General features: G+C 45.2%; 1 protein-coding gene across 6 annotated transcripts in view; it reads left to right on the top strand.

Annotated features, from left to right (window-relative positions):
• WSCD2 (WSC domain containing 2) overlaps positions 1–15,656 on the top strand; it is a 126,332-nt gene that overhangs the window by 50,836 nt on the left and 59,840 nt on the right. For all 6 annotated transcript variants that reach the window (XM_053588904.1, XM_053588905.1, XM_053588900.1 and 3 more), the window contains one exon: positions 14,292–15,223. In XM_053588904.1, the coding sequence (XP_053444879.1) occupies positions 14,842–15,223 (382 nt within the window). In that variant the 5' untranslated portion in view covers positions 14,292–14,841. The remainder of the gene's footprint in view (positions 1–14,291; positions 15,224–15,656) is intronic.

The following is a 15,656-nucleotide window of genomic DNA, read 5'->3' as shown; positions in this document are numbered from 1 at the left end:
AAGCAATTTAGAGATGCCTTGAAATATATAATTCATGGGCGTGTCTTTCATCCTTGTCACTGGAAAGCAGTGAGGCATGACTGTCTTCCAGGGAGAATTTCAACCTTGACACAGAAGGAGATGAGATCTCAGGAGCTTAGAAGAGAATTTCAGGATCAGAGAAGCTGCCAATATTGAAACGCTTCTTCCAAGTATCACACCATAGTGTGCTGGAAGGCCAGGGCTCTAGCATGGGACCTCACAACAGAATCTTTTTGGTAGTTTTATTTTTTGAGACAGAGTCGCCCTGGATAGAGTGCATGGTGTCATCATAGCTCATAGCCACCTTAAACTCTTGGCTCTTGGGACAAGTGATCTTGCCTCAGCCTTCCAAATAGCTGGGACTACAGGCACATACCTCAATACATGGCTAGTTTTTCTATTTTTAGTAGAGACGGGAACTCACTCTTGCTTAGCCTGATCTCAACGTCCTGAGCTTAAGCAGTCCACCCACATCAGCCTCCCAGAGTGCTAGGATTACAGCACCTCATGAGGATATTATGATAGAATGCTAGGATAACGATCTTCGATGGAGTCTAGTCTCTGACACTAAAACTTTATAAATATGGATTCAGGTGGGTCTGAGGGCATAGTTCTAGTTCACTCTTCTGGTTATTCTTAAGTGCCAGGTCTAACTCCAGATCAATGTCTGGAGCTGTTTCTCATGGTCACAGCTCGGGGGAGGTAGAATGATGCCAGTATCTGGTGGGTACAGGCCAGGGATGCTGGCAGCCACCATCTGATGCCCAGAACAGCCCCTCCAGCCCCAGCCGACAACAAAAAATTATCTAGTCCAAAATGTCAGTGGTGCTGAGGATGAAAAACTTTGGTCTAGATTTTTTAAGGCATGTTTTGCTTTATTGTTTTGACAATCCCCAGGGAAGAAACTAAGTTTGGTCAGAACAAGAAGATACGGTTTCTAATGTTGACAAGTGTTATAGTGTCTGCTGTTTCTCACCTGCAAAGTGGGTTGAAGGCTTCCTGCTTCAATCCACTTTGTGTTGTAAATGGAGATGGGGTCTCAGGTGACCAGGCGAGGTGTCTGCATGTGTTTTTGCATGAATGGGTTGCTGTTGACATGTGCACACACATAGCCTCAGGCTACCTTCTCTGTGGTATCATGGTATCCAGGTGATGTGCCAAGAAACTAAAAGGTTACTTTCTGGCAGTGGTTTTCCTTATGGAGGTTGGGGGGACAGCTGTCTATTGGATGCTTGTAGAATTCTTGGGCCACTGACAGGTCAGGGCCTTGTAGAGGGCCTGTTCCCTACAGAGGCTCTGAGCAGACAGAAGCAAAAGGGTACCAGAGTACGGAGGGTCTCAGAGTCACCCCATTTATGTCACAGAGAGGATGCCTCAAGCTCAGAGGTCAGGGAGTGGCATTGCAGTGGGAGGCAATCTCAAATAGAACACAGTAAGTAAAGCAAGCAGACAGCCCTCAGAATGGGAGAAGATATTTGCAGGCTATATCTCTGACAAATGTTTAATAACCAGAATCCACAGAGAACTCAAACGTATTAGCAAGAAAAGAACAAGTGATCCCATCGTAGGCTGGGCAAGGGACTTGAAGAGAAACTTCTCTGAAGAAGACAGACTCACAGCCTACAGACACATGAAAAAATGCTCATCATCCTTAATCATCAGAGAAATGCAAATCAAAACTACTTTGAGATATCATTTAACTCCAGTAAGACTAGCCCATATCACAAAATCCCAAGACCAGAGATGTTGGCGTGGATGTGGAGTAAAGGGAACACTTCTACACTGCTGGTGGGAATGCAAATTAATACATTCCTTTTGGAAAGATGTTTGGAGAACACTTAGAAATCTAAAAATAGACCTGCCATTCGATCCTGCAATTCCTATACTAGGTATATATCCAGAAAATCAAAAGTCACATTACAACAAAGATATATGTACCAGAATGTTTATTGCAGCCCAATTCATAATTGCTAAGTCATGGGAAAAGCCCAAGTGCCCATCAATCCACGAATGGATTAATAAATTGTAGTATATGTACACCATGGAATATTATGCAGCCTTAAAGAAAGATGGAGACTTTACCTCTTTCATGTTTATATGGATGGAGCTGGAACATATTCTTCTTAGTAAAGCATCTCAAGAATGGAAGAAAAAGTATCCAATGTACTCAGCCCTACTGTGAAACTAATTTATGGCTTTCATATGAAAGCTATAACCCAATTATAACCTAAGAATATGGGGAAGGGAGAGAAGGAGGGGAGGGAGGGGGGAGGATGGGCAGAGGGAGGGTGATTGGTGGGATTACACTTGCGGTGCATCTTACAAGGGTACATGTGAAACTTACTGAATGTGGAATATAAATGTCTTAACACAATAACTAAGAAAATGCCAGGAAGGCTATTCAACAAGTGTGATGAAAATATGTCAAATGGTCTATAAAAGCAGTGTATGGTGCCCCATGATTGCATTAATGTACACAGCTATGATTTAATAATAAAAAAAGAAAATTGAGATATTAGATAGTGCTAGTCATTATTGTAAGTTATTTCTTTTATTAACGAGTTTCATAACCTGTTAATATCAAGTATTTACTTAAGTAAGAGACTTAAAGTTGAATACATGGGAATCCATTCTGTAACTCACAAGACACAGCTGTTTTTATTAAATCAACAATATTAAATTAAAAAAAAAAAAAGAAGTTAGGATGAAGGGTCTGGAGTCAGCCAGGAGAGAGGTGAGTCTTGCTCTGCCACTTAACAGCTCTGCACTATGGCAAGTTTACTGACCTCAGTTGCCTCATCTGTAAAGTGAGAATAAAACCAACCTGTCAAGCAGAGCCATTGGGGTGTGGTAGAGCCTTGCAAGCAGCAGGTGGCATGGCAGTGCATCTCTTCCTTCTCAAGGAGGGCACTGAGGCTGGGATCCAGGAGGCTTGGGTCTGGGTGGAGTCATTGCAAGATTGTGGAGTCCTCTTCCCTTCCCCATTTGGGCCTCAGTTTCCCCATCTGTCAGTGAGAAGCCTGGCCTGGAAGTTGAAGGGTCCCCCCTCCAGCTGTGACAGCTATAAGGCCACCTCCTACTTCTGCTCTGAGCCAGCTGCAGGGCTCGGGGTGCTCCATGGGGGAAGAGAACTTGAACCCATGGAGATGGATGAGGGGGCACAGACCCTCTCCCCAAACACAAAACACATACTGGCTTGGACAGGAAGGGTAGGCTTGGATGATTTGGGGATGGGGACAGCAGTTACTGCTGGAGAAATGCCTGGTGGAAAATTCCTCTCTGGGGAAGGGATGCTAATGGGAGCTGTCACAGTTCCTAAATTAGAGTTTAGTCCACCCTGGTCAGAGTGGAGCCAGCAAGTGGCAATTCACTGGAGCTTGCAATTGGTAGAGCTGGGGGCTGCCAGGGAGCAGCATGTGCTTTGGGAACAAAATTTGCTGAGCAGCAGGCTGGGTCTGGAACCAGCTCAGCCCTGGCCTGGCTGTGTGACCCCGGCGCACTCTTCCAGCCTCACTGAGCCCTGGTTCCTCACCTGTAAAACATAAACATTATACTTGAACTAGCTGGTTTCTAAGGGCCTGTTGAACTCTCTGAGTTTCTGTGGTATAAAAATAATGATAATAATCATAGCAACAGTAAAAGATTCTTGAATACTTACCAGGTCCATACAAGACATTCCATATAGACAGAAGTTATTTCATGCAAATATCTCTGAGCCTCAGTTTCCCCTTTTTACAGGAAGACTTTCACTAGGTGATGGATATCCAAGCTTCCTTTCCAGCTGTCACTTGCTTTAAGATGCTGAGCAACCTGAGGGTAGGCTTGGAGCTCTAAAGAGGGTACAATGAGTGGCCTCAATGGCCTTGAGGCCCTAAACCCCCTTCCCCAGAATCTCCACATCAGCTTCTATTGCTGATGAAAACTGAGAGTCAGCAGATGCTTTCTGTAAAGAACTAAAGAGGAAATATTTTAGGCTTTGGGGGCCACATGCCCCTAAGCCCCAACCAGAAACAAATTCTAGGGCCACTCAGAGCCCTGTCAAGAACCAGGATCCTGGCTTGTAAGCTCTGGCAATCAGTACACATTTTCTGAGCCCAGCTCAGCCTCCTCTGAGAAGTGGTAACATCCCACTGGGGCAGGAAGGGTCCTGAGTGGCCTCCTCCTCCAGCTGCTCATTGTATACTTTAGGAGACAGGAGAGGGTCACACTGCCATTCAGGAACAACCCTAAGCAGAATGCAGATGCCTCTGGGGGGTGGGAGAGAGCCCACCTAGCTGTCTTTGCATGGTGTCCCCCGCTGCCAGGGACACTCCTGCCCCAGATCTTCCCAGACTGCTTCTTGTTGTTTTTCAGGTCTCAGCTTAAATGTATCAGAGGGACCTTCTGGAACCCACCTTATCCCATGTAGCTCTCCCTATTCTCCATTACTAGAACTTTCGAATTATTCTAATGAACCCAAAGTGAGAAATGCATTATCCCTTGTGATGCATACACACAACTAAAACAAAGGTTCCCCAAGTCACAGTTCTCCTCACTGAGCACAGCTACTCACTTCATTCTCTTCCCTTCCCTCCACCCCATCCTTTCCCTCCCTCCTTCCTTCCTCTCCAGCTCTCTGCCACCCCCTGTAGGTCTGCCCCGTGGGTAAACATTCTGCCCAGAACCAGCAGAGCCATCCATTATCTCACCCAGGCAATTAGTAACCTATTAAGGAACTCTATGCAAATATGCACTAATTGACCTTCTAGGAGACAGCTCCCTGAGAAGGATGACTCCAGATGGCTTAATGATAGGGATTTAGGGTCTTTCTTTAGGAGTCCTTATTATACAGGCTGGAGAAGGGGGGCTGTCAGTGCACCCCCCTACCTGTGCCCAACCTCTCTCTCTTCCTTGCCAGCCTGAGTTTGTATGCATAATTGGTATATACCCAAGAGGGCCTCCACGTCAAATATAGGACTGTCTCCCCCTACCCCTTTTTTAAATAGACTATTTTTTTTTAGAGCTGTTCTAGGTTCACAGAAAAATTGAGCATCATTCACAGAGAGTTCTGGCATATCCCCTTCCCACAAGCCCACTTGCACAGCCTCCCCTGTCGACACCCTGCACTGGGGTGGTTTTTTGATTATAGCTGAGGGACCTGTACTGACGCAGCATTGTCACCCAGAGCGCCTGGTTTCCATTAGGGTTCACTCCTGGCTTTGTGCTTTCTGTGGGTTTGGACAAATGTATCAATACATGTATTCACCAGCGTAGTACCATGCAGAGTAGTGTCCTTGCCCTAAAAATCTTCCGTGCTCTGCCTATTTGTTCCTCCTTGTGGTAACCACTGATCTTTTACTACCCTAGAGTTTTGCCTTTTCTAGAATATCATATAGTTGAGAATTTTATCTTTTCTAGAATGTCACGTAGTTGGAATAGTACAGTATGTAGAGCCTTTTCAGACTGGTTTCTTTCACTTAATAATAAGCATTTAAGTTTCCTTCATGTCTTTTCAATAGCTCAATAGCTCTTTTTTTCTTCTTCTTGTTTAGCAGGAGTAATGATCCATTGTCTGGATATATGTGGGATTTCATCTCCTTTGGGTAAATACCGAGGAGTATGATTACTGGGTGGTGTGATAAGAGTATGTTTTGTTTTATATAGTTGCCCTTTGAAGAGTAGCTATAGCTAAAGCTTATTGAGACCTTGTGGTGTGCCCAGTATCACAGTAGGAAAAGTACCTGCATTTCCTTATTCAATGCTATCTATAACCCTAGAAGGTTTGTACTTGGCTTCCCAGGGCAGGAACCCCAGGCTTTCTGAGTTCCTCTATCTCAGTTTCCCCTGCTCATCTACTTTCTCCTCATCCTTCATTTTGCAGACTAACTTTTGCCCCTTTTTTGGGCACCTGTGACAGCCCCTGAGGTTATAGATCCTTGGTTGCATGTGACCAGCACACACTAGAATGTCTCAAATCCCATTCCACGTTTTCCTGGGGGTCAAGCATTTATTGCCCTGTTCTAGATCTGAGTCCAATTTCAGCCCAGGAACAATGCCAGTGGGCAGGGTGATGTGGTACAAACATGAGTTCTACTCCTGTGAGCAGGGGATGGGGGTCACGCACTAGACAGACTCCCCAGAATGCATCTTCCATACCTACCTTGAGTGGTCACCAACTATCATACCAACTCATTGAATGTTTGTCTCCTGCAATACAGTCTGGGAAAATGGTATTGTCATTAGAAGGGGTAAATGCTTTGTTTAGTTGGGTCATGTTGAAGCAGAGAATGACCAGGTATTGAGAAGCTCTTCTGGCAAGCTTACTGTATACTTAAGAGGACAAGTTCACAAGCCAGACTGCCTGGGTTCAAACACTTTCCACCCCTTCCCAGCTGTGTGATCTTGCACAGGTGACTTAACTTCTCTGAACCTCAGTTTCCTCATCTATAACATAGAGCTAACAAATGGGACTGTCCTCATAGGTTATTGTAAGGATTAAACAAGTTACTATCTAGAATAGTGCCTGGCACATAGTAGGTGCCCAATAAATATTAACTCATATTGTTATTGGGGTGCTATGTATTTTAAACATAGTAGTTCGCTTAATCCTCCTACCTTCCCTGCGAGGTAGGGTGGATTGGTCCTATTTTATAAATGGGGAAACTGAGTCACAGAGTGGCCACTTGCTGAAAATCACACAGCCACCACAGGTCTGAGCAGGTTCAAATGCCGAGATGCCTAAGCCCAGGTCTGATGCCTTTCTTTGTTCTCTCCCAGCAGTCATTCTTGTTCACTATGGCCCAGCCTCATCCCCCACGACAAGTGCAGAGGGACATACATTTTGCCCATGGACCAAGAGGCACTGGAGTCCTTATCCCTTGAAACAAAATTTTAATATTTATTTTTAATGGACACCATATGCTCTCTCTGATTTTTTTATTTAATTACATCATGGCAGATGGCTGGATGTTAAAGGCCATTAAGCTAATGGCACTTTGCCTTCTCATTTATTTTCTCACATTTTGGGAGAGATAAATGAAAATGGGCTCAGATGGTGAGCTGTGAGCATGGGGTGGTAGTGGAAGGGTCTTCATCCTTGGAACAGAGTGAAGTGCGGGGGCTCTGATTGGAGTGAGTGTGTGCGGGAGGCAGCATATGCTGTGGTTAGGAACCCGGAGCAGGTTTCCCCTGCGTGTACGCGCACACAAATGTGCAGAAAATTTGACACCATAGTCCCACTGTTTGGACCCAGGTCTGCATGTTCATCATAGGATCATTAAACTATGGCATATCCATAAGCAGAGAGGTGCAAAAGCCTTCCTTGGAGTTAGTTGGGTTAATAAAATTCTAGATTCTGAAAGAAAATGAGTGAAAGCCACCAAATTACCACTTATATTTGCATTTCTTTCTTTCTTTTTTTTTTTTTTTAATAGATGGCGTCTCACTCTGGTGCCCTGACTAGAGTGCCATGGCATTATAGCTCACAGCAACCTCAAATTCTTGGGTTCAAGAGATCCTTTTGCCTCAGTTTGTTTTTATTTTTTTTTTAGTAGAGACAGGGTCTTACTCTTGCTCAGGCTGGTCTCAAACTCCCAGGCTCAACCAACTCACCTTCCTTGGCCTACCAGAGTGCTGGGATTATAGGCGTGAGCCACCATACCTGACTATATTTGCATTTCTTCTTAGGCTGTTTCATTATATCATTCATTTGCCAAATGGCTGGTCTAGGAGCAAGAAAGATAAGAAGAAACATTGATTAAAGGAATTGGGGTCCATCTACCTGGAGAAGAGTTTGAGGCATGGTATTGCATGTCTGTAAGCTCAGAAATGATCCTTTCATTAAGACTGGGATTCAACGGAGAGATTGGAGGTCATGAGAAGGGGGAGCTGTCCTGCCAGTAAACTTAATATCTCCCATTACATCATGCCATCAAGACTCCAAACAATTCTCCACTTGAACTTATATTCTACTTCTTCCTAGCTGTGTGTCTGGGCAAGTTACTTAGTATCTATGAACCTCGACTTCCACATCTGTAAAATGGGTATATTCACACCTGTGCCTCATTATTGCTGAAAGGTGCTATTTTGCCTTCTAGGAATCTGTACAAAGATCTCCATACAGGATGTTTATCATAGCATTGCCTACTTATTAGGGAGGAAAACTGGAAATATTTTACGTGTCTAATGATAAGGGAAAGTTTGAATAAACCAAAATCTAGTCCAAGGAATCAATATCATTGGTAAGTAGTTTATTTAGGAGATTTAGAACACAATGACTCCCGGGCTTCCCTGAGAGGGGAAGTAAGACAGAGAAGGGAAGAAACCAATAAAAAGTGTGCATTTAATCAGCTATTGCAGAGAGTGATTGAGGCTAAGTCCTACCAGGGAAACTCAGGGAGCCTGGATAAACACTCACCTCAGAGTTATTTTAGCTGAGAGGTGAAGGAGCTGGAGCATTTATACCCAAACTGCCATCAGTCGTTGAGACTGCTTCCAAATGTTACACTTGATCTTAGCCAAAAGGCTGAGAATGGATACTTCCAGACATTAATTTTCTAGAATGCCCAGCCTTCCAAGCACACAGGCATAGAAACCATTTAAGGTGTTGGGGAAAGCCCCCCAGCAAACAGAGATAGGAGCATTGGAAATTTAACTCTGTGGGTGGAGCACATACAGCAACTGTTATAGATATGCCAAAATGGCAGAAAAGAAAAGGGCCAACAACAACATTACCTATTGGTGTGCATTTGGAGCAATAGGAATGCTCAAACACTGCTGGGAGAAGTTCTGACTACCACCACTTTGGAAAACAAATCAGCATTTCTTAGGATAGTCATAAGATGTTCAGACAGAAAGGCCTAGTGACTTCACTCTTAGGTCCATATTCACCTAACACTCGTATATCAGGGGAGAAGTATAAGGGCACTGGTGGCAACTGGTGAGGAAAATCCTTTCTACCTGAGCCACACAAGCTGAGAATTTATAAGGGAGAATTTCATAAATGAAAATGGGATCTTTATGCCCCCAAAAGGGGGCTCTGGACAGGCAAAAACACAAGTATTCTCTATAAATGATTATAATAAGATGGAACGCTTATACCTTATATATGTTAATATGTTAATGTAATATTAAACACTTGCATGTGGTAACTCATTTAGTTTTCACAGCAACCAACCCTGAGATAAACACTTTGATACCCCCATTCTCTGAGTGGGGAAACTGACGTACTGAGAAGTTAATGAATGGCCCCAAAGGATTCTAGTGAGGATTCCAAGGTACAACATCAATGAAGTGCCTAACGCAATGCCTGGCACGTGGGAGGTGCTCAGCAAACAGCAGTGATTGCTGAGATTTTTATTACTAGGAAAAGACTAAAATTTTGTCTCTGGCCTGGTCTCCTCCATTTCTCGGATACTTTCCAGAAGGTTCTCCCACCCAGACCTTCACAAACCTGGTTTCTCAGCATTTATTGCTTGGCAAAGCTTGGGTAGTCAAGGTGGTCAGCTGGTCCCTGGGCTTGTTCAGTCCCCAGAAGCTGCCTCTGCCCTCAAGTCAGATTCTCAGGGCAGTGGAGAGAGGGCCGGCCACCTTCTCAGCCTCATGAGCTTCTGTCCTGACCCCTTCCCAGAACCTAGAAGTGGGAGCATCTTTCACTCCCAGAGAGGAGAGCCCAGGGCAGGTTGTGCCTCTTGTCTCCCTTCCCCCTCCTGGGCAGCTCTACCCGCCCATCTTTCATTTGGCAGCTAGATGCCAGAGGTCCATTCTGTTGCTAAAAATAGGCAGAAACTCAAACTGCAGTCACCAAATGCTGCCACTACTGCAAAAGCGGACCCCTTAGCCTCCTCTCTGTGGAAACTTAATGCTAGGCCTGGGAGGGAGACAGTGGGATTATCTGCCACATTCAACAGATGAGGAAACTGAGGCTCAGAGGGGTCTCATGTGAAATGAAGCCATGCTAGCCAGATCCTAGCAAGTATTAACTCGGCCCTGTGCATTGTCTCATCAAATTCTCCCCACGGCTCAGGGAGGGGCATTTTATATATGGATGACTCACTCTGTGCAGAGAAGACTGTCGCTCACCAAGGTGAAGGCCCCTACCTGGGTCTCGAACAGCAGAGGATATTTATACAGTTGATTCCCAACATCTTATGAGCAAATAGAGACAGAGATGAGGGGGCTTGCTGAAGGCAAGCCAGGGCTGTAGATATGCAGTCTGTGGATTGGAAAAAAACATCACACCTGCCTCCCAGGTTGCCCGGAGGGAGGAGTATATGAAACAATGTTTTTAAAACCTTTAAACACAGCACCTGGCATATAGTAGGTGCTCAATAAATGGCAGTTAGTTTCATTTTCCCATTGGCTTGGGGGCAGAATTTCTGTTTAGAGAGAGAAAGCAGGAAAAGAGACAATGAGAGATAGACTTGGAGAGACAGAGACAAGAGGGAAATAATGGCAGATGGATGTGGGAGGCAGATGAGTCTTTGGGGTTCCTTTGAGAACATGGAACTATGGCTCAGCAGGACTCCCTGAACCCCAGAACCACCCAGCGCTGAGTAACTGCAGATGCAGCCTCTGCAGAGACGTGAGGTCATGGTTCTTTGAGGCTGTCCCCAGAGTGCTTTGGCCACAGTGTGAAGCCATGGTTGTAGGTTTAAGCTCTGGGGGAGGGTCAGTCCCCTACTCCTTTTATTCATTTCCTCCACCAGTGTTTCTTAATCCACCAGATGCTGGATTAAGTGGAGACCCCAGGGTCTCCTCCTCCAGATGAGACCCCCACCAGCTTCCTAGCACTGGCAGTATAGAATGGATGACTCACATCATCACCTTTCCTCCCCAGAGGGAGCAGGAGCTCTGAGAGTCCAGTAGATGGGTACAGCCTCCCCCCGTACTTCCCCCGAACGCTCTGGGCCCCTTTCATTTCCCACACCACCAAATGTCTCAGTCCCTTTCTGTTCCCCGCCAGCCTCTAATGAGCTCATTATCCTCTTAAAGCCCATTTGGCACCCACTTAGAGAAAAGATGTGTTGAAATATAAAAGAACAAGGAGGGAACAACAAAAAAGGACTAGACCCAGAAATATCCTCTGAGAGGCAAAAAGCCACAGGGAACACGGTACTGAAATCTTCTCTGTCTCCACAGCAGCGAATGTGCTGGTGTGGCAAATGGCTTTAAAGTTTGCTTGCATGTTCCCCCCAGGGGTGGAGAATGGCAGTCAGACCACATCTCCTATGTGTGAGACATTCTTCTTACGATTTTTAATTCAATCCTCCCAACAATATATGTTTTTGAGAAGGGAGTCAAGAGTCTTGATGAGAAGAGGGATCTTACCCGAGTTGCGTGCTGGTGGGCAGGAGAGGCAGGATTTGAACCCAGGTCGGTTTGCCCCCAGGGCCTGTGTTCTTTCCTATATCCCTCCAGAAAGGCTGGTGTCACTCTGCCCATCCCATGAGGGCCACTGGCTTCTTCTCATCTCAGCTTAGCTGCAGAAACACCTGGCACATGCATGATCTATATGGAATAGTCCAGGAGCACTGCCCACTGCCCAGAGGTTTTCAAGCTGCCAAAAGACTGGTCTTTCTAAAGTGTTGGCATGTGAAACTTCAATGGACTCCCATGTACACAGTCAGAACACAGCCTGGACTTCTGAGCTTGGCAGGCTCTTCCTCCTGGCACTGTTCTTCTCTTGTTCCTTCACCCAGAGAACTTTGACACCCTCTTGTAAGACCTTTGACTACTCTTGCAAGATCTGCCAGCTCAGAAACCTCTCCCTGACGAGGCCCTATGTGATCCTCCCAGATTGCAGACCCTCACTTCCCTGGGCTCCCACCTTCCACAGCTTCTCACCCCAGGGTCTATAATCCCCCTGACATTTTAAGCCAAAATTTAGAAGCTTATGTACAAGGGCTTTTTTCTGGGCATACGTCTGTTGTCACAAAATCCTCAAAGAAATTCAAGACCAGAATAGGTACATGGTTTAAAAAAAAGGCTTTGAAGTCAGGTGGTCTTGGGTACACAACCCATCTGCCACCTCCCAGCTGTGTGACCCTGAACATACTACTTAAATTCTCTGCAAAATAGTTACAGGTCTCCCTCCTGGAATTGTTATGAGGCTTAAATAGGAGTATGTAGGTGTGTAAAACAAAGCTTGGCACACATGAAGTGCTCAATAAACATTAACTATTAATATTGATTGCTACTCTGTATCTTGTACATACATCTACTTTGGGATTTATCATTGTCTATCTAATGTAGTGATTGTTTAAATTGCTTTCTCCCTCAGTTGACTCTGAATTCTCTGAAAGCGGAGACCCTGAATTATTTATTTCTGCATCCCAAGCACACACATAGTAGGCAATCAGCCTATGTTTTTATTTTTTTTCTTTTTTTTTTTATTGAATCATAGCTGTGTACATTGATATGATCATGGGGCATCATTCACTAGCTTCACAGACTGTTTACCAAGTTTCACATATACCCTTATAAGATGCACCGCTGGTGTAATCCCACCAATCCCCTTCCCTCTACCTACCTCCCCCCTCCCTCCCCTCCCTTTCCCCCTTCCCCCATTCTTAGGTTGTAACTGGGTTATAGCTTTCATGTGAAAACCCTAAATTAGTCTCATAGTAGGGCTGAGTAAATTGGGTACTTTCTCTTCAGCCTGTGTTTTTAAATGAATGGAAGAATGGGTAGATGGCTGGATGGGTGAAGAATTGGATGAGTGGACCGGTGTTACAGTTCAGATGGATAGACAGATGAATGAATTGATGGATGAATGGGTTAATGAATAGAGTAAAGGCATATGGATGAATGGCTTAATGAATGAATGGGTAGATGGATTGATGGATGACAGATGGGAGGGTGAATGGATACATAATGTGACTCCACAGGGCATAGATTTTTGTCTCTTTGTTCACTTATTTATCCCAAGTGCCTAGGAGAGTAGCTAGTGCTCAGTACTTAGTTCCTGAATAAATGGATAGCTGACTTTACCTCAACCCAAGTTAAGAGCTCATGAGGCTGTCTAAATCAGAGGGGCTGTTATCATTCAATCTTCTGTTGTATGACAATGCAGACACTGGTGAAGATTATCATAGGGCCCCTGCTGGTAGTAATAGGAAAAAAAAAATGCCCAACTGGAGTTTTCTTCCTGTTTTCTAATTTACGTTCTATTTTTCCCCTTGACTAATGGTCTTAATCGTTTACTAATAAAGCAATGGTCCTCAACCCTCTGTGCTTATTAGTGTTATCTGAGAGTACCTTGTGACTTCTGTAAGTTTCCTCTTCAACCATATATTCTGGCTGAAGCACTAGCACTCAGGAATCTTCACATGTACCAGGCTGCAGGGGATTCTGAATCAACCATTCCTTAGACCATACTCAGAGAGATACACTGAGCCACGGCCTGTAACTGGGAAGCAGGGAAGACAGACTGCTGATTTGGGGACTGAATTCTCAAGCAATGTCCAGACTATGTGGGGAAGAGACAAAGAGTTCAGAGTTGCAGCTTTGGATTTGGACCTCACTTCAGAGAGTCCCCAGAGAACACAAAACCAGCTGTGTTACCTCAATTTCCTCATCTGTAAAATGGGGAAATAGAGGAATGTTGGGAAGAATAAATGAGATGACACACATATGGGCTTGGCAGTAAATAAAGTGAATGAAGAATGTACTGCTAAATAACCCTATTTCTCTTCCTTTCCCCTTTCTTCCTTGAAGAGAGGAGAAGAGGTATGGATTTGATTTCTCAAATCTATAGGAGAGAGCCCTTGGAGAGAAGGGATTTTTTTCTCCCTGGCTTGAGACTTTATCTCCAGCACCTAGGACAGCAACTGGTGCATACTCAGTTTTACTAAATATTTGTTGGGGGAAAAAAATGAATAAATTTGATCTGGTTCAGAGTCAGCCAGGTCTAACAGGCAGTTCACTCAACAAGTACTTAAATACTTTTTGGACTTAAGGTAACATACAAAGCAGTGTATATCTGACAAACTACAGAAAGTATGGAGCATGGTAAACCATCCATGAGACCCTTGGGATACAGTTTATCCCCACACTAGGGCCCAATATGTTGTAAGCCTCCAAACTCCCAGTTTGGTTTAAAGGAAGAGGCAGTGTCCTAGAAAACTCAGGCCTGGACTTGTAACTAGTACTGCTCTTAAAGGGCTTTGCACCATTGGGGCTTTCCTCCCTTCTCTGGGTCCCTGTACCCACCATGAGGACACTGAGGACCCCTCTGAGTCCTGTGCTTTGGTGAGGGCGCTTCTGATGCCTGTGTCTGTACTGTTTTGCAGGTGGCAGCCCTGAGCCCTGAAGCTTGACTGGATGGAGGCCCTCCAGCTTCTATTCCCACAAGGCAGGCATGCTGAGCTTGGTCCACAGGTGGGGAAGAGGCCAGAAATAAGGCCCTCAGTGAAATAATCTAGCTCCGACATACCTGAGGACCCAAGAAAGGGTGAGACGTGAACCACAGTTGTTTGTGATCCTTGGAATTGTCCATCAATTGCTATTTTCAAAGTTCTTTTGGGACTCTCTGAAATGAAGAGCAAGATGTAGGAAAATGGGACCAACTCCTGGGTGTCATGAGCCTCAAAACCCATTTTTTGGTCCAAAGAAGTTCATTTTGACTTTGGGAGGGCTGGTGAGCCCTATCCATTTTTCATTTGACCTCAGCCAAAAACGGGACTTGCTGGACTCTGGCCTTGACAGTCACCTTTGCAGAGGGAATAAGACTGAGGACCTCCAGGGGTTCTATCACTAAGGGAAGCTTGGGAGACTAAGCCCCTCTATCTCCCCTAAGCTCCTCAGCCACACCCCTGTGAGCTAGTCCGGAATGATCCCGCTATGGCCAAGCTCTGGTTCAAATTCCAGCGGTACTTCCGCCGGAAACCCGTGCGCTTCTTTACCTTCCTGGCACTCTACCTGACAGCCGGGAGCCTCGTCTTCCTTCACTCTGGCTTCGTGGGTCAGCCTGCAGTCTCCCAGGATCAGGCCAATCCTGCTGCTGCAGGGGGCCCAGCCGAGGGTGCAGAGCTGCCCTTCTTGGGTGACATGCATCTGGGCAGAGGCTTCCGAGATGCAGGAGAAGCCTCAAGCATCGCCCGCAGGTATGGACCCTGGTTCAAGGGCAAGGATGGCAACGAGAGAGCAAAGCTGGGCGACTATGGAGGAACCTGGAGCCGTGCCCTCAAGGGAAGGGTCGTCCGAGAGAAGGAGGAAGAAAAAGGTAGGAGCAGGGAGCATCTGAATACAGAGGAGGCTCAGAGAAGGGAGGGGATAATAATAGCAGCTGTCAGTTTTCACCATTTACTAGGAAACAGCCATCAGAATTATTGCTATAGGCACACATTAGGTTTCCTTTTTATCACCACTGCACAGGGGAGAAAACTAAAGCTTGGAGAGATTAAATAGCTTGCCCACGGTCACACAGCTTGTACAGGCAAGTCTGGATTTGAACCCCATGTCTCCCAGAGGTCAAAGTCTGACCTTCCTCTGCAGCCTTTATCAATCCTTGGTAAATATACACAAAAATTAAAAACAGCTAGCATTTATCCGGTACTTACTATGCTCCAGGTACTGTTAAATAACACATACTGTTTGATAGGTGTTATTCCTGTTTATTTATTTATCTATTTATTTATTGAGACAGAGAGATAGAG

This window comes from Nycticebus coucang, chromosome 4, assembly GCF_027406575.1.
Source record: "Nycticebus coucang isolate mNycCou1 chromosome 4, mNycCou1.pri, whole genome shotgun sequence".
Classification (NCBI taxonomy): Eukaryota; Metazoa; Chordata; class Mammalia; order Primates; family Lorisidae; genus Nycticebus; species Nycticebus coucang.
This window is presented reverse-complemented; position numbering and strand designations above follow the sequence as displayed.